The sequence below is a fragment of the Columba livia genome, chromosome 1 (genome assembly GCF_036013475.1).
Source record: "Columba livia isolate bColLiv1 breed racing homer chromosome 1, bColLiv1.pat.W.v2, whole genome shotgun sequence".
Classification (NCBI taxonomy): domain Eukaryota; kingdom Metazoa; phylum Chordata; class Aves; order Columbiformes; family Columbidae; genus Columba; species Columba livia.
In genome coordinates, this window is record NC_088602.1 from 208678165 (window position 1) to 208697651 (window position 19487).

The 19487-nt window shown below is 44.7% G+C and overlaps 1 protein-coding gene across 2 annotated transcripts in view; it reads right to left on the reverse strand.

Moving 5' to 3' along the window:
- Positions 1 to 236: 236 nt before the first annotated feature.
- PLXNA4 (plexin A4) overlaps positions 237 to 19487 on the reverse strand; it is a 490888-nt gene continuing 471637 nt past the window's right edge. For both annotated transcript variants that reach the window (XM_065049321.1, XM_005509327.3), the window contains exons 29-32: positions 17351 to 17520; positions 14668 to 14880; positions 3550 to 3700; positions 237 to 2808 (exon numbers count right to left, since the gene is read on the reverse strand). In XM_065049321.1, coding sequence (XP_064905393.1) covers positions 2713 to 2808; positions 3550 to 3700; positions 14668 to 14880; positions 17351 to 17520 — 630 coding nt within the window. In that variant the 3' untranslated portion in view covers positions 237 to 2712. The remainder of the gene's footprint in view (positions 2809 to 3549; positions 3701 to 14667; positions 14881 to 17350; positions 17521 to 19487) is intronic.

The following is a 19487-nucleotide window of genomic DNA, read 5'->3' on the forward strand; positions in this document are numbered from 1 at the left end:
GACTTCAGTACCAGTGCAGGATTACACCAGTTCACTTTGATACCTTTTTTTTTAACAGCTTCTTCCTTTCATGTGCGCATGTCCAGGCAGTATAGCCCATCACTCATAACCACTTCCCTCTAAGCCAGCTATTTGTCCTTAGGCTCCTACCATCCAGCTGTGAGTACAAGGCATGACAATAGGGTCCATATTTATTTTTTGTGGCACTTTGTTTGTCAAAACCTTTGGTTTCTTCCTTTATTTTTTTTTTCTTTTTTTTTTTTTTTAATGTACTTATAAAAAATATTGTGTTTTGGGTTGTTGTTGTAATTTTCTTACCGCTGGCTCTGGTGGGACTTCTATCCCACTTTCACAGCCATAATCAATGGATGTGGAACATGCGCCAACATTACTAAATGAATTGACAAAATCATGACAAAAACAACCAAACCCAAATCACCCCCAATGCACAGGCCTCTTAACAACTCTGAGATGTCCATAAGGTGCATGATGAGTCCATCGGCTCAGCAATCAAACAGAAAGCAAGCAAAATTAAAAAGGAAATAATGCACACGCGCACACAGATACACACACATACGCACACGCACAAAATAATAATAATTATAATCAAGAGAGAAATGTCTGGGGTTTTGAAACCAAGACGTGTCCCTAAGTTTGCTGTTTCAATGTGAACCTTGTGATATTCTCTCCACGCACACATCCAGTTTTGAACTGCTGTTCTTTAAATGGTTTTAGAAAGACTTGTCTATACGTGTATCTGCTTGGCTGAACAAAACCCACTTGCTGACTGACTCCTGTTCGCACCACATCCCCTATTACACGCACTCACGATCTGTCGCTCTGAAGAGGTTCTGATTTGCTAACAAGAAGCACGAATAAAACCAAAAGTACTCGTTCTGTAATCAATTTACACACCCTGTCTTTACCCCTTCCTCCCTCCAGGTGCAAAGTAGATCCAGGCTGTAGCTCTGAGGATGGTGTGAGATGGATGTGGGCTGATGCTCCATGGCATCAAGCCACTCTTCCATCTGGTAGTGAGCACTGTTCCTTTCTGGTGAGATGAATGCTGATCCAGCTCTTGCCTCTGTGGTCTACAAGATTCAAGGTTCTCCAGACCCTGAGGGTCTCCCACTATGCTGAACCGTGGTGTTATCCAGACTGGCAACGGTATGAAAAAAAGAGCCAAAGGCAGAAGAAATGCAGGAGCTCACTCTTTGGTTGGCTGTGAAACAGACTGAGATGTTGTTCTGGAGAAGCTGAGCAGAGGATAGGACAAGGTAATCACCCAGAAGAGTCCTGTGGTGACAGTTATCTCAGAAGGGATAGTAAGTGCAAAGAGAGGGCAACTCCTTCCCAGGCAGCAACTGTGCCTTCAGCAAGGCCTGTTGATTCCAGAAATGGAGAAGAGGAAAAGCCAGGAGTTGGCACCAAAAAGGCAGATAAGCTTACAGCGGTTCAGAGACCTCCAGAAGACATGCAGTTCAGCTGGGGGTATCTAGGCAGAAGAACATTTTGCAGTGTTTCATTTGGATTTCCTCCAAGATTTCTTTCCAAAGTGTGTGGTGACATTTCCTCTTAGGAATGGCTTTGAAGGAAGCTTCTACTATCAGTCCTATGCACCACCACGCTTCATGGCAAGCCCTTCAATGCCATTCTGATATTCCACCATGAGAAAACAATAGCTTTGTTCCAGTTGAGGAAACAAAATGGAAAGAACTAACAGCTTTTTTTAAAAAAATCCCTCTGGTTTATGTTTGAGGCTGAGCTCCTTGTCTGGCACAAAATGAGACTTGTGGCTCTGGCTTTCCAATCCGAGGTGGGAACGAGGGAGATGCTGCAATGTCCATTGCCAGAAGGAACAGAATCAGCACCTACGGGATGCCACTGAGCAGACAGAGCATTTTTGCCGCAGTGCTACGACCAACAGGACACAATGGGAAAGACAGAGGGGGACACAGGTCTCTTCAAAAAATAATAACCATATGAAACACATTGACAGGGGAGTATCGGTCTCCTCCTCCCCTCTTGACCCTTCCCCTGCCCCAAGAGAGCAGCTACACCGCTGTTTGCCCAGGCAGATAAAAGCCACAATGGTCCCACTCTGGATGGAGCTGTGGCATTTTTCAGGGAGCCCTGGGGTTCCTCTCCCAGTGGGTCACTCTCAAGAGATAGAGTTGCAATGGCTCTGCAAGAGAGGATCTCGATTTGCTCCTGCCCTCTGGGATCCCTGCAGGCAGATCGCCTTCCCCTTGGGGAGACTTTTAGTAACACTGAGTTCATTTCCATGTCCTCACCAGAGCCTACAGCTCTTAGAGGGCAGTTAAAGCAGCATGACAGAGGTGACCTCCCAATTGCCCATCTGCAGAGTGATGATGTGATGTTAGAAGAGGGTTTATAGGGTTTTTTTTGCGTGTAAGAGTTTTTCTCTAGGGCAAAGGCAGAGGTGAAGCTGTAAAAAGGAGAGCTCCACCTGAATGACTCAATATCCCCAGAGCCAAGATTCCTCTTCAGTCTTTTCTTTTAACCCCTGGGGCTTTGTCATTTTGTCCATAGATTTTGAGAGAGAAAGAAATGAGAGAGAGAGAGAGAGAGGACTGCTGTTCAGGTGACTCTGCTTACAGCCAATCAAAACTTGCACTTGGTAAAGATGATGATCTTGAGTGAGGCACGACTTGGTTTATCCCTCCCAGGGTGTCCCTGGCAGGACAGTTCTCAGCTGTCTATGCTCATGAGGGTTATGACTTGTTCAAGTTTGTAGGCAAGTTTCTGTTTCCCAGCCTGGTCATCTTGATCAAGGGCTCCGAGAATCTGGAAAAGGAAAGAGAAAGAAATTATAGGGATTTTTCTTTTTTTCTCCCAAAAGGACTGATTCCAGCATCTTACAGCAGAAATGGGGGTTACCTTTCTCTAAGATAGGTCCCAGACTTAGCTTAGATCATGCAAAGCAGGTCAGTCAGACAGTAGGGAACTAGACAGGCAGTTTGGGGTTGATCTGTCTAAATGTAGACCTCTAGATTGCAACCAATCAAATGGATTCTTATCTTGGAGATCGATTATTTAGTAGCTTTATTCATCACCTCGCCATGCCACTTGAGATGCCCTAAAGATTCTCATCTGATCTTCAACACATAGAACTATGCTGGTCACCTTTAAGTCCCTGTGTCGTGCTTGCTGGACCATTTGTGGATGCTTTAGGGTGTCTGAAATAGCACTAGGTGCATGTGATTAAACAGCTTTTGGCCACATGTGATGCAGAGCTCATGCAGGTTTCCTCTGTAACAACCTGACCATCAACTTCTGCAAGCTAGCTAAATCTGATTGACCAATAATCACAGGCAAAACTAACAGGGATCCAGATGGAGAGTATGGGCAAGACCAGTCATACCAGGTCTTCCCTTTTCAGCTCCCAGACCTCACTTTTCATTCCTTAAATGCATCATCCCTCTAGTCAGGATGAAAATAGTTATCTGATACACATGCTGGGCCCTGGGAATGGGTGTGTTGTCCCACAGTCCTGCAGAACTGCTCTTCTCCCTCCAAGGATCTTACCTCCTCGCTGTACTTGCCAACATAGGAGTATATCTCTGAGAGCGCGCTCATAGTGTTGAACTCATTCATATGCATGCGAGACTGCTCAGCCAAGTAGGCATTCATGTCCTGGTCACTGATTGCTGGCATTTTGGCAATGTCTGAGTAGTACCTGAGAGAGAGAAATACAGGTGTTTCTTGAGGGGAGGAGTAGGGAGTCAAGAGATGAAAACCATCAACTGTAAGGAGAAAGGACACACTTAGCACTCTCAGGCTCTTCTGGTGCATCAATGACAATGATATACCTGGTCATGCTCTTCTTTTACAGAAAAGGAGATGACTTAGCCAAAAGTGCGAATTACTGAAGCACTATTCCTGGATACCAGACGTGTTGTATTTACTCAATCCTATTATCATAGAATCATAGAATTACAGAATCATAGAATCATTGTGGTTGGAAAAGACCCTCAAGATCATTGAGTCCAACAATTAAACCAACCCTGGCACTAAACCACGTCCTTAAGAACCTCATCTATGTGTCTTTTAAACACCTTCAGGGATGGTGACTCCACCGCTGCCCTGGGCATCTTGTTCCAATGCTCAACAATCCTTTCTGTGAAAGACATTGTCTTAATATCCAATCTAAACTTCCCCTGCCACACCCTGAGGTCTAAATTCTGAGACTGAAATCCCAGAAATAATCCTTTAAACTTTCTCCATGCCATCAAATAAGCAGGCAGTACCTATCGAGGCTGGATTCCTTTCTCAGGACTTCAGGGCTATGAGCACTACCTCCAGTCCCACAGAGAAGTCCCACTGATCCCTCTGTTCACCAAGAGCTCAGGATTTATCTCCCATAGACAAAAATCTTTCCATGCTTTCCTGTACCATTCACACTAGTACATCTGAATCCATTGCTTATATCATCCACCTGCCACACCGAATCCAACCTATCCCAGCAATTCCTCTGATGCTAAACATCTCCGTTTTGCCTCAAATTTTAAGCTGGTTTGATGTCACATTTTGAGGCAACAGGCTTCAAAACGTCCCCATTTCCACTCTGACTGTGGAAAATCTGTGCCCCTTAGGAGTCAACAACATTCCTTTTGAGTTCAAGAAGACTGAGGCTTTATCCAAAGGATATGGAGGTCCCAGACCCACTGCCGACCAGGCTTCATCAGCAGAGCAATGTCTCTTTAAGGGAGTTGCTGTTTTTGATGTCCTTCGTCCCTCGGGTAAGGCAGGTCTTGGAGGACAAGGTTTGCGGAAGGTAATCAGTCACTGTCACTCGCAGCTGTGTTCTGCTGTCAACTGGTTAATTAGGCGCCATCATTTACATTTTTAATTTCTGCAATTTGACATTTTGTGCACAAGGAAAAAAAAAAGAAAAGAAAAAAGCCTATAGCTGCAGCAATCTACAATTTTATAATTAGGAGGCAGAGGGGACTGGGAGCCAAAAGAGCTGACAGGTGTCCTGTAAACAGCGTTGAGACACCTGCTGAGATAGAGGCTGTTTTCCACTGCAGAGAAATTGGACACTGAAGTGCTGTATGATAAGGATCCTTCAGACAGACAAATGGGAAAATACTGCCTATGACAAGGTGGGACAAGCAGATGCCAAAGTCTCCTATGAAAAACAACACAGTGCACAACACTGACAGGAAACCCCTTCACACCAGAAAGCTCCAGTTTTGCTGTCTGGTTTTGTGCCCCACACTCCCATCCTGGTTTATTGCAATGGGTTGGTCTCAGTTTCTACCTTCTTTTTGCAGAGCAGGGTTGATGTAACCCTTGGGAAAGAAGGCAGACATCCTTCTCCCATCTCTCTACATGGTCTTCCAGCTTGACTGCTTCCAGAGCTAGACTCTGGCTCATCATAAAATCTCGAGAAAACCTCATTAACTTCAATGCACCTTCCAGTACCCACAACAACATTACTCTCCCATGAGTCTTGGCATCTTGTCTTCTGGGCACAGGTCCAGCCAAAAATCCTGGTCTAACTCAGTCTCATGGTCTAAATGTTGCCCATTCCCAGTACTCCGGTGATGACTGGTCTGGGCTTACTTTTGATTTCCACTTTGTCTAACCCCTAACCCCCAAGCAGACCTGAACAGTTGTCTATGAGTCAAGGAGCCATCTGGAAACCTCATGAGGACCCATCCTGTAGAATTACCTCCAGAAGAAGATGATGAGCATGATGGTAAATATTTCTAGACCTTTTCCACTCCCAACTAACTCAAACAAGTCTCAGCATCAGCAGATAGACAAAATCAGATCTGCGCTGCATGCTCTTCTAGGCAACAGAAAGCATTGGGGAGTGGTGGCATCGACGACAATGCTATTCCAGGCTCATCAGAGCCAAAGCATGTTGCTGAGAAACAAGTCCCATGGCCAAAACACAAGGTGTGTTTTGGCACTCAAAGAAAACTACATCCGTGTGCAACCAGCACAGTTCATGGGCTTGTGGGGAAAACCAACCTGCAATGCAGTGAAATGCATTGATTTATGGTGCCTAAGAAGAGGCCATGGAGGAGAGCTCAGCTCCTCATGAATATTGCATAGGCACCTTCCTGCAGGGCGAAATGAAAAGTGAAGGGGATTACATCACAGCAAAAATAAATGAGGCCAGTGGAGGAAAGCAGAGTTACTGTGTTCTATTTGTCAGTCTGGCTCCAACAGGCGGTTGAAATGTTCCTTTTCCTCCCTGGTTTGGCTAGTCATCAAACGGTGCCAGGATGATGGGTGCAGGGATGGAGCATGTCTAAAAAGTGAAACACAGACACAGGTGCCGCCCGCTTCTCCAAGTTTCTCCTGTCTCCCTTTTGCCTGGTAGCAGCGCTCTCATGGATTTTTGACTCACAAGGGTCCGAAAACTCCCCAGTCCCTTGCCAGCCCTTGCAGAGATATTCTCCTAGCAGCATAACCCTCCCATGACTCATCTGAATGACAAAAAGCAACACGCAGTGCTCCCTGGAGCAAAAGACAGGATGCAAAAATCTGATTTTCAGGGGCTGGAGGTCTTTCCATCCATGACAGACTCTCAAGCTGTGATCTCAGTGTTCTGGGTTCACGGACCATTACCCATCACCACACTGAAGTGTCCTGGTCTCCCCTGGACTCAATTCCCTGGCTGTCACACACCTGAGCAGACATTTCCCATTAAGACTGCAAAACAAGTTATTGTGGAAATCTGTTTTGCAGGAAAAATAAAAGAGAAAGGAGGTGAAAAAAAAAATCATGTACCAATAATCAAACCTAGCTCCTAGTACAGGGGCGAAATATATTATATCCTTTCATCAAAACTCTGGCATGGCCAAATGACTTATATAGAAAAGTGTTTCTAATGAAGCCATCATTGCGCTATCTAAAGAAATTATGAATGTGTATATTAAAGCATCCTGGCAGGGAGATGACAACATTCCCGCTGAGTCTTTATTTACTTTCTATTTGAACTCAAATTTTCAGAGGTACTTAGAGTGTCTCTGCCATTTGCATACCCCTAATGTCATCAAAACCACAGTGAAGCTGTTACCAAACCTCAGAGGCCCTTACATTTTTCTCTGCTGGCATTTCTGTGTGCCGCTTCCCTTTGCCCTTAGAATCATAGAATCATTTTGGTTGGAACAGACCCTCAGGATCATTGAGTCCAACCATTAACTTAGCACTGGCATTAAACCATGTCCGTAAGAACCTCATCGACACATTCTTTAAACACCTCCAGCGATGGTGACTCCACCACTGCCCTGGGCAGCCTGTTCCAATGCCCAACAACCCTTTCAATGAAGAAATTTTTCCTAATATCCAATCCAAACCTCTCCTGGCACAACTTGAGGCCATTCCCTCTCATCTTATCACTTGTTACCCTTGCAGCTGACAGCTCTCACACCAAAGCTGAACTGTGAGGCAACGAATGGGAAGTGAGATGCTCTTTCACCACATTGCTCCTGTGAACACCCCAAAGCTGAGGACCACCAGATCTCACCTGAGACATGGGTAGGTCACTGACTCATACTTCCATAGCTCCAGAGGCTACATTAGTCAGCAGGAGGTTGGGAATATAAGACTACATCATAGAATAATAGAATCATAGAATAGTTTGGGTTGGAAGGAATCTTCAAAGCTCATCTAGTCCAACCCCCTGCCATGAGCAGGGACATCTTCACCTAGATCAGGTTGCTCAGAGCCTGGCCTGGGATGTCTCCAGGGACTGGGCATCCACCACCTCTCTGGGCAAACGGGGCCATTGAGTCAGATCCCTTCTGAATGAGATAGAAAGGTAGAAAAGCAGCAAATCAAACCAGCCTTCCTCCAAAGACTCAAAACTGAGAGTAAAAGTAAAAGACAGTGACTGCTTGGTTAGATATGCCCCACTCACTGACCTGATGCTGCAGACCTGTTCCTTCTTCTTTGGTAGTCCAGTTTTGGTTATCTTCAATGGATCCTTTCTCAGCTGTTTCCTGGAGATCCTTAGATGCACATCAAAAGATTCTTTCTTATTTAGTTGAGCTTCCCCTAAATCGTAGGAGGACACCGTGTTCTGACCTCAAGACTCTTCTTTCTCCGATGTGGCAGGAAACTTTTTCTTAGACATCAGAAGCCCTCAAGAAATTTGGGAAACTCCTTCACTCGGCCACAAGAACAGCTCAAATGGAGGATGCAAGGATTACAAAATGGTAAGATGTGACTCCACAAGTGTCAGTAGCGCAGCAACTCAAGACTGGCTTGAACATGAGAGCCCATAGGACCATCCACTGCCACAATTGTATAGGGAAGGATTTTGGATGCACCACTATATAGTAGCGCTCCCTCTTACTCTCAAAAGTAACTATTCTTGTTGCTTTCACATCCTCCTCTTTTTCTGAGTTTTCTTTGGTTTTGTTTTATTTTGTTTTGTTATCCTAAAGAAAGCAATATAACCATGATTTTGGAATACTCTTTCCCTCTATTTAGCCAGTGGTAAATGCTCTTGCTTTTGGTACCAACCAGGAAAGGCTCCTTAGCGGAGCTGTTACAGAAGAATGACAGTGTCTGCTGCCACTCAGTAACTCATTAACTCATCAAAAGAGAAGAGAAAAGCCAGTGCTTCCTCTCCAGTCTGAAATTTTCCAGCACAGCCCTGGTTTAGGCAGCTTAGCATGGAGCTAATTGCCTTCCAAAAGATCCCTTTTTTTTCTTTGTCATGGCTGTTGTTGTGCCATCGCTGGGTTGGGACTGCACTCATTAATAATCATTTTAGCATATGAAAAGCTTGTAACGAATCCATGTGCTGCAGACGGCAGACGCAATTACAGCAATAACATAATTAGGATTATGCAATAGCCGTCTGTATCCAGACCACTGAAGGAGGAAGAGATGTATGAAAGGGATGTGGGGGACTGCTGTAGCACACAAGGGCTGAAAGAAAGCTTGGGAACAACCTAGCAGCCAGGTCTTTTATGGGATGAAGTGAAGCAGCGCAAGGACATGTTGTCAGTTCTTCTGTTGACACAGCATGGCAGTTTTAGTTTGCTGGGAGGCATCTGAGCTGCGAAGTTTGCAATTCTGCTGATTCAGCTACAGCAGTTGCGAGACTCTGTTAACCTGGAGTGGTCTTATTGCCAAGACAAGTTCAAGGCCAGGCTGTTGGACACTGATTGCACTTTGGCAATAATATCATGACAACTGAACAAAAGCTACTGTCCCAAAGTTAGGTGAAGACCTGTCAGTTCTTCCAGAGGTTTGCCTTGGAGAACTCTAAGGGATGATTCTGACTGCACCTGCTAGCTAGGGCACTGATTTTATTTTGCATGTGCATGACTTTTTCTGCCACTTTTCCTCTCAGAATAAATGGTAGATGAGTGGGCAGCACTGAGGCAATGGCTGAAGAGTGATTCGGTGCACAGGTAGTTTCTCTGTGAGAAGAAACTTCCCAGAATTGTCTCAGTGCGGAAGATCATTGAATCATCAAATCATTTTTGGTTGGAAAAGACCCTCAAGAACATCTAGTCCAACCATTAACGTAACTCATGTCCCTGAGAACCTCATCTATGAGTCTTTTGAAACCTTCAGGGATGGTGACTCCACCACTGCCCTGGACAACCTGTTCCAAGGCCTGACAACCCTTTCTGTGAAGAAATTGTTCCCCAGATCCAACCTCAACCTTCCCTGGTGCAACTTGAGGACGTTTTCTCTGATCCTGGTGCTTGTTCCTGGGGAGCAGAGCCCGACCCCCCCTGGCTCCAAGCTCCTTTCAGGCAGTTCAGATATCAGAAGGTCTCCCCTCAGCTCCTGTTCTCCTGCTGAACCCCCCAGGTCCCCCAGCCACTCCCATCACACTTGTGCTCCAGACCCCTCACCAGCTCTGTTCCCTTCTCTCAACTCGCTCCAGCACCTCAAGGCCTTTCTTGTCATGAGGGGCCCAAAACTGACCCCAGGATTTGAGGTTTGGCATCACCAATGCCCAGTAGAGGGATGCTGGTCCGAGAATGTACCTTCTGAGTACAGACGTGTTTCCATCTTGCCTGCTGAAAGCTACACCATGTAAGAGCAACATGTTACTGAGGTGAGAAAATATCAGGATGTTTTTGGAGACTAAAAGTGAAGAAAGACAAGTGAGCAGTCTTCAGATATACCAAAAAGTGCAGCAGAGAAGCAGGGAATGAGCTGTAACTCATGTCCCTGGGGATGCGATGAGATGGCATGGGTTTTAATTACAGACAGGGAGATTTTGGCTGGCCATGAGGAATAACACTCTGATGGGAAGGACAGAGAAGCACAGGGACAGATTGCTGGAGGAGAGTAGAGCCTCTGTTGTTGGAGGCCTTTAAGAAAGGGGTAGACAAGCATCTGTCAGGAAGGTTTTAGACAGAGCTGATCCTGCCCTGAGGCAGGAGCTGGTTGTGTTGACCTCCTGAGGCCCCTTCTAGCACCAGTTTTTATTATCTCTACTGACAGCACTCCCCTACCTTGACCCTTGGTATGCTGTATTTTGAGCCTCTTTTCTGGCAGGGAAAGGAGACACAAAAGACTGAATTTTTCAAAGTAGAGACAAGGTTTGCACCTGTCATTTGATGCTCTCTTTTAAAGCCCTCAGAGTCACCCCAATGTTTCAGTTTAAAACCTCAACAACTTACAATGTTATGGTGTACGCAGCTTATAATCTTTATTGTACTCAACTAGTCCAATTTGTCTTTCTTTCTGAAGTTAGCTGCAAAGTGGACAACGGACATCACAAGGACTGCACTGGAAGAGACGATCTATGGAGTACAGAGTCCTGAAACCACAGGTTACCAAGTGATGTAGGTTAGATCCCGAATGGATACAGACTATCCATTCTGCACCCTCCAAACATACTCCCACAGCATATTCTGTTGAGCTTAAGACCTCAACATCTAAAGTCTTATGTCATACAAATCAGGAAAAGGAAAAGGAAATAGATGAGATGATGGACCCAGGACCTGTGCACCAAGAGGTAGGTCATGTAGTGTTTGTACCCACGTTAACATAATTAACTGCAGATGTTGTAATTCTGAATTTCGCAAATCAGGTCACCTTAAACCTCTTTTATACCCAAACTTGGCAAGATCAAATTCAAAACAGTTGAATGGTCTTGATTGGGAGATTCTCAAGGTGTTAAGAATATTTGCATTGTCTCCATTGACTTTCAGTTTTTCTTTGAGGGGCTATTTTTAATGCACAATAAGCAGTCAGAAGGAGACCAAGTCCCTGCAGGGATAAGAAAAAAGCACCAGTTCCTCTCCTTGCAGCACTGTGGGTATTTTAGGCACCGGTGTGCAATGGAAAAACTCTCTGGCTTCTGCTTTTTGTGCTCTGCTCCTTTTTCAGTCTCCCTCATCCCTGCCTCCATGCCAGGCTTCAGTAGGGAAACATCGTATTGACTGTGATGCAGGCAATTAAATGGTGTTAATGAAGTTCAAACAAGTGTTATCATAAGCTTGGCAGCACGGAGAGAAATGAAAGGTCAGCCACAGCCCTTTGTCATCTTTTCAGTGTGGTGCTGAATGCTAATGAGACAGTCCCAATTAGAACAGGCTCCCCTTTGTATTGCTTGGGGATTGCATCAAATGCTCCCAAGTTCTCCAGATTTCTGGGCTCAAAGGAGACATTTGAAGTAAACTTGAAAAGATGCAGATCTGAAGCTGCTCTAATGTAAATTCAGCAAAGCCTATGGAGTTTTACTAGCAGAAGTCAGATGAGAATCTGGTCCACCATTCCTGTTCTTTTTCTCCTTTTTTTCAGTAGAGTCAGATAATGCTAATTGAAAAGCCTTCACCTTGTTTTAGAACTACAGTCTGAGTCTTCAACAAAAGCCAAATAGCCTGTCACCTTTTCCTGGGTTAATACTTCTGCCTCATCTTCTGCCACAGGAAACCCAAGTTGTGACTGCACCTAGATACTTTTTAGACATGCGTTTTCTTGGTGAAAGAACCTTGGATGCTGAACCTGGTTTTCTCAAAAGCCAGGACTTCTCACTAGGTTTGTTTCAGCAGGCAGAGTCCACCTCTGCTTCCAACACAGTTAAAAAAAAGGACTATTGAAATAAAACTCCCAGTTGACTACCATATGGAGGTAGACCATGGATCAGGACAGAATCTGTAGCTATTCCCTTCCCAGTGTACATTCATGCTCTAAAGAGGTGGAAAACTAATTTTGAAAGGTTTGGATGTATGTTCTTTCACCGATGCCTGTCTCTTCTGCCCAGGTCATTCCCTGCTTTGAATTTTGTGAGTCCTAAAGGCAAGATCCACACTGAGGAGCTGCAAAGGGAAGACTTGGAGTAACCCACTCAGCTGCAACTTCAGCAGGCCTGTTAAAAGGCAGGAGCCTGTCTTTCCTCCAGAGTGCCTTCAAATAGTGTTACAATCTACCACTGCGTAATTGCCCTCTTATAAATTCTTGTTCTTCGAAGAAGTTCATTTGATTTCAGGTTCTTCTGATTTCCTCAGCCACTTCTTCAACTCCCTGACTGAAAATCTTTTTATCTTATGGTTTGCTCTTTGAAGAAGTTTAGTGGTCTTGAAGAATGCTGTCTCCAGCCGATGTTGACTGAAGAAATAGCTCCAACCAGTACTGGAAGCCGTTGGAATTGGAATAGCTCCATTAAAGTACAGTTTCAGAATGAAAAAAAAAAAAAAGTAATTAATTTACTCAGAGTAGATTTGAAATTATATTCTATTCGTCCTTGATATGTTTGCCTTTGATCTACCACAGCATCCAGGTGCCACTGCCTTGAGTCAGTGGAAATGACACGCAAAAATATAAGCAGGGCAGAGGCTCTAACCATATTCCAAAACCTGCAGCTTCCCCTTGGGCACCCGTTCAAGTTGTCAGACATCAGTGCAGATAACAACCCAGCACATGCTGGGCACAGAAATCCAGTGCTGTTTACTAGCTGCAGGAGGTGTTATGTACCTCGTTTGCAAACCCAATTGTTCAGGAAAACTTCCAGGGAAATGCAGTACCTGTTGCTGAGGATCACTGGGCAATAGGATTTAGCTCTAAAAGGTTGTAAAGTGAAATCAATCTGTGGGAAAACAAAAAACAAACAAAAAAAAATCCAAACAAACAAAACCCAAAGAAACCAACCAACCAACCAACCAAAGAAAACAAAAAAAAAGGGTAATGGCAGCCTTCTGTTTATCCAGAAAAAAAAGAAGGTGATGCATGAGGAAATACCTTGTTCTCCACCTACGTACTTCAGTTTGTCAAAGAAATGTAGCATCTTCAAAGATTAAAAAAAAAAACAAAGGTCATATGTAAACCAATATATTTGTCCACAGAAAACAACCAGCCACTACACGAGAGATTGTCAAAGTGTCGATAGAGTATCACACCTTTGCATCACTGTTTATGCAAACTTGATTTCTAAATGAATCTCAGACACCTCTTTCCCCCTATCCAGGTCAATCCTGCAATTAGTCTCAACACACACTAAGAAATTTGGACACAGTACCATAAGTAGGTCATAATTAAGCAAGGTAGCTCATAGGAGCCTTACAGGTTGCCTAGAAACAACATTTGCAGAAGTGTTTAACCACATCTAAAAATAATTGTCCAGACAAAGCAGAGACCAATGGAAGAACTATTGTAAAAAATGTCACCTCATGCTGACAAGGGGACAGAGCTCTTTGATCAGACATGCTCTCCTTTCACAAAATGAAAGAAAACCATCCCCACCAAAGGTTTACAGTGCAGTGTGCCTACAGGAACAGAAGTCTCGTATAACCTGCTTGACATGGTATCAATTTTAGACAGTGCCTATGAAGTCATCCAGACAAATCACTGCTTAAAACTGGATAGCATCGCACAGGAATGATCTGTGAGATAAACCCATCTTTGTATTTACAGAGTAGCAATCATTCTCCATCTGTGCAGTTCCCAAACCTGTCAATAAAGCCAAGCAAGCGTGGTGTATTGGAAAACAAAGCACAGATCAACTTCTGCAAGGCTTGCTCCAGCGGACGGGCTCCTGCTGCATGGAGTGCAAGATGTGCTACTTGCTTGTTCTGCAGAAAGTCTTAGAGAAACTAAAGTCCCTTGGTACTACATGAATAGTTGTCTTCATTGTGTTCCCTGCAGAGCATGTTTGGCAGACACCGACCTTTGGTTGAACAGTAAAACTGTGGTCTTGCAGATGTGGATAAAACACTTGGAGAGAACTCTGACCTTTCAGAAGATACCTGAAGAGCTTCAGTCAACAGTCTGTCAATCTTACGGTGTCTCATTCAAAGCACAGAAGAGCCTCCAAGGAAAACTAGTGAACTCGGAATAACGGGAGATAATTGTATGTGTGGGGACTGTTGCAACGATGCTGAGAATAGCAAACCACTTCTGATTTTCAAGCCCATGTACTTCACAGGGTTCAAAGACATCACCTCCCCTTCCTTCCTCCCTCTATCCCTTCTCAACAGTTTCTCCTCCAGAGAAACAATGATGGCAAACACTTTGAGTTCACACTTCTAATTAAATTTCCATCTCTGCTGCAAGGCACGTGTGAACAAGAGGTGAACACAGAGGTTTCTACTTAGGCAAAAAATCTACTGAAAGCAATACTGATGATGCCACCTACCTCCATCTATTAAGCTGGGCCTCATTTTATCAATTGATAAAGTCATTCCTATTTCTCGAGCTAAAACTCACCTTTCCACCCAGTTCTTGTAGCTGGGGATGTCCTTGGCGTAAAGAAGCTTGTTGGAGGGTGAGTCTTTGCCCAGACGGTGCTCTGAGGTTGAACAGGAGTCCATGAAAGTCTGGGCCACTACAGAAAGGCAGGCGTCTGTGATGCTGTTCTTGTGGATGTCGAAGACGAACTGTGGGTTCTTGATCATGTTAACCCAGAACCGTAAGGGCAGGCTGAAAGAGGGGTGGAAGAGGTGGGACAGTCAGTGCATGGTTCACAGACTTTGTTGTGTGTGGTTACAATGGTAACTGGTGGATGGGAATCAAAGATCATGGTGAGGAGATAAGGATTCTGGGATAAGCTTTGACATACAATAAATTCCTCCCCTATAGGACTCCAGAGATGGCAGTGGAGTCACCTCAGGAGTAGCATTTGTCTCTGTTATCTTTACAAGCCAGATTTTGTCACTCTTAAGGTCAATGCCATCTTATTGAAGTTGCACATAAATTAATCAGAGTATAATTGAGGTGATGACAATGACTCCTAGCTTCTCTGTGTTAGGGTGTAATGTAAAGCTGTGCCTGTTGGCTGCTTCATCAGATGAGGATAGGCACCACGTCCGCAAAACTTAGGGTGAACGCTTATTATTGGGGGACTTGACATGTACTGTCACACTACACAGCTTATGCCCAAGGATGTGTATGATCCCAGCACACTGGGCATGAACCAGTAACAGAGAAAAACCTATTGCCTCAAGGAAAGAAAGGGATTGGAGAGCAAGTTTTGCAATCTTTGAAATGAAAATTTATCTGCTCTGACCAAGGAAATGTTATTTCAATTGCAATCCAAAGTAATGTTTCCCCTAGCTTTTTCTCAATAGAGCTACTCATTTGTGAGATGCCCTGAGGTATCTACCTCCAGCCTTTGCCTCAAGCCTTTTTATGTCAGGGCAAATGCATTTGTATGATCGTGGACTAGGAGCTGAGATGTGTCACTGATCAGAAGTCAGACTCTTGTCTCTGCCAGGTAGACTGTTAAGTCTGCCTTCATTGCCTGCACCTTCTCACGAGGTTTTTCTTCAGCCTCACAAATTCACCTAATGTTCAGGATAAACTCCCCTGTTCCTAAGTTCCTTCCATTTGCTCATTATCATAGAATCACAGGATAATAGAATAGTTTAGGTTGGAAAGGACCTTCAAAGCTCATCTAATCCAAACCCCTGCCATGAGCAGGGACACCTTCACCAGCTCAGGTTGCTCAGAGCCCCGTCCAGCCTGGCCTGGGATGTCTCCAGGGATGGTTCATCCACCACTTCTCTGGCCAACCTGGACTGGGATCTCACCACCCTCACTGCAAAAAATTTCTTTCCCATGTCTAGCCTGAATCTCTTCTCTTTTAGTTTAAAATCATTACCCTGTGTCCTATTATAACAGGCCCTTGGGGCATGAAGTGGATGAGTGAGCTGTGCAGAACTTCTTCTGCATGTGTTTGGATGCCAAACACAGCCACGGTGAGGACAAGCAGAATGTGGATATATGTGTGCCTGAGAGTGCATAAGGATGTGGGGAGGGGCTGGGGGGACGATGTCCCTAGCAGGGAATAATGAAGCCCATGATGTGACTTTGAGTTAATTTAATCTGATTGAACAGATTTCTTCACACTGCCCCTTTTCTCACATACACACACTGTGCCTTCCCCCCTCCCCCCTTAAATAAACCTCCTGCTCATTTAGTCTGAGTGGCTGCAATCAGCCTTAGATTAGTGCCGCAGATAATGTTAATAATATGCTAATGTTTCATTAGTTGAAAGCCTCTTTGGTGCATGGGGTTTCTTTTTTTATGTCACTGCGCTGTGACGATCTGCCATCAGCATGGCTGGTAAAAGGAAAAAAAATGCATGAGCTGGGAGCCCCATGGCTCTCCTCTGCTGCTCCTTTTATAGTCCCTGTGTTTGCACAAGAGAAGGGGAGGGAGCAATTCCCCAGGGGACTTTTTCCAACAGGGAGACTCAGCAGAGAAGAGCCGCAAAGATCTTTCCTCTCCATCAATCCTGGCTTTTCCATGCTGTCTCTTTACATGTATGAAGGGAGGCTGCTCCCTGGTAGCTGAAGCAGGGGGCTGATGTAAAACTTTGTCACTCTCTCCAAAGGGGTGTCACATCCAGCTCCAGACCCTTTAAGTGCTAAATACCATTTAGGATGCTTCTCTGGCATCCAGCAGCCTGCCCAGGAGGGTACAAGTCTCCTGTGGGTGCTGCACATGCCCTGTAGATATCTGGGATACCTTAAAATATCTCAGATGCCTATATGTGGGCAAACAAATGGAGCTCTAGCCCCTCTCTGACTATAATGTAAGTTCGAACACCCAATCTAGATGAAGACGGTGGTGCTGAATGCTCTCCACATGCCTCCCCAGACACCCTTAGGGCCTGGGCACTATGGCAATGAAACAATTTACAATTTCTCCTCCTATATCCTCATAAGCTCACTTAGCAATATTGCCATCCCAGCGTAAAACAGGGAAAACTAGGACTTGTTTTGCCAAAGGACTCTGTCCTTGAGAGCATCCTTTAGATTCTGGGCACTTCTGAACCCCACACCAGGCTCCTCAGCTTCCCCAGCAACTAAATCCCAACCCCCATATCCCTCTCCTCTCCTTCCAGCCCAGAACCTGGTGCCAGACTCCACTGGGGTGTTTCACTCACCAATTGCTCTTCCAAGTGTGCCGCACATGGGGGTCATGGATGTTGTGTTTGTCAGCCTGCTCGTCCAAGAAGTCGAACATGTATTTGATAGCCAGGGGAAGGGCACTCCCACGGTGAGCAGTGCTGAAGATGGTCTCAAAGAGGTCATCTACAAATTTCTGGAGAGTGCCCTGTTGGGAGATTGAAGGAGAGAAGTATATGAGATGTCAACTAGCAAGAGGATATTGATTTTTGGTACCCCACAGAAAACAGAGACTGTCTGTGAATCAGACCCAGAAAGTGTAATTGAAAAGCGGGAACCAACCAATATCTATTAAACATCATATGAGTTGGAAATTAAATACAGTTGTCTTTAAACAGGCATGTGCATCTTTACAATGTTCACTACATCTGGGTAGCAGTCAAATGGAATTGGTCAAGATACTACACATCCTTTCTGCTACTGGAATTTCCACCTGTGATGGGATACCATGGTCCATCTCAGGTCCACGGTGCTGGAGAGGCCCATATACATTCCAACTAAAATTTCTCTTCTGTGAGTCCTATCCTCAACTGCTTTAGTGCATATACGAGACAAAAAAACTAGCCATTTTCTATGCTGGCTTTCATCCAGGCCCTATTCTTAAGCTGGGAATAGAAGATAGATGGCTGTAGAGCAGAGCAGAAAGTGTCATTGAGACAAATGGAATAGGAGTGACTGCAAAGAGATTGCTGTTTTATATGTGTGAGTAGTATAATAAATAACACAAACTTCATCTTTATCTCTTAGAGGCCTCCTCATTTTTTACTGCCCATTGGTATGGGACTGAGGAAAATCCTAGAAGCAATGTATGGATGTGTCAGGTACTGCGCTGCAGACCTCAGTAATATCCACTGCAGAGACCACAGAGGCCTTCTTATGCTCCTCTGGCAGGAGAATCCCAGATCTTGTACTTGGAGAACCACAGAAACACAGAATGGTTGGAGTTGGAAGGGACCTCTGAAGATCATCCAGTCAAACCCATCTGCTAAAGCAGGTTCACCAGAGCAGATCACACAGGAAGGTGTCCAGATGGGTTTGAATGTCTCCAGAGAAGAAGACTCTACAAGCTCTCCGGGTCACCTGTTCCAGGGCTCCGGCAGCTCAAAGGAAAGAAGTTTCTCCTCGTATTCGGATGGAACCACCCCAGACAAGCCCATGAGGACAGTTGACCTTCAGCAAGAAGATGAAGAGCTGGAATATCAGAGTGTGACGAGACCTGGAGAAGAGGGCAGTTGAGGAGCTGTGATAACCAGATGAGCTGCAGGCTGGGTTTGGGAGTGAACCAGGCAAGACCCTGCTGAATGTAGAGCTCTAGTCCACATTGAACTGCTGTTCTGCCCCCAAGGCTTCATAGGTGTTTATACATGAACAAACCATGCAGCTACTAAAACAACCAAAAAGCAATGAAATCTCCAACAGACATTTTCTGATGTGTGAAACTTCCTCAGTTGAAAAAGAATTCTATCCTGTTTCTCTGCAGACCCAGGAAAGAAATTCTCCTTACTAGAAACGAAGCACCAGGTTCCACCAGAGTGGTTCAAGTTTATACAGCACTAACAAATACTTAATTAGAAAACTGGTGTCTCTTGCTGATTCACCACTTGATTTATTCTTTGGGAAACAAACAGGCACCTTTAGCTCGTGTGAACTCCTACAGGGTGAATAAAGCCCTGCAGCACATGTCTGACTCAGAAATGGCCCCGGAGGGGAAATCTTGTTGGTCTGAAAAGGAAGAGCTGCCCTAAGGTTCAGTTTTTGGAGAGAATTAGTTCTCTACATGCTCACCCACACAAATACAAAGAAAACCTTGGAGGCTTTTAGGCAAGAGACTCTAGGTCTCAGAGGTCAGGGATTTACTAGAATAAAAATCATTGTCAGTTTAACAAAGTATTCCCTGGGATTGTATTACTAGCAATTGCTCCTCTTTCCCTCCCTCAAATGATCATGATGAGGAAAGAAAATTGCTCACCCCAAGAGAGGAAATAATAAACCCGCAGCCTTTCTGCTCTCTCTATTGCTGTGCAAGATTTGTAGCCGCTTTCCTGCTGTATACATGAAAAACAAAACAAAACAAAGCGAAACAAAGCAAAACACAAACAAAAAACCCCAAACTAC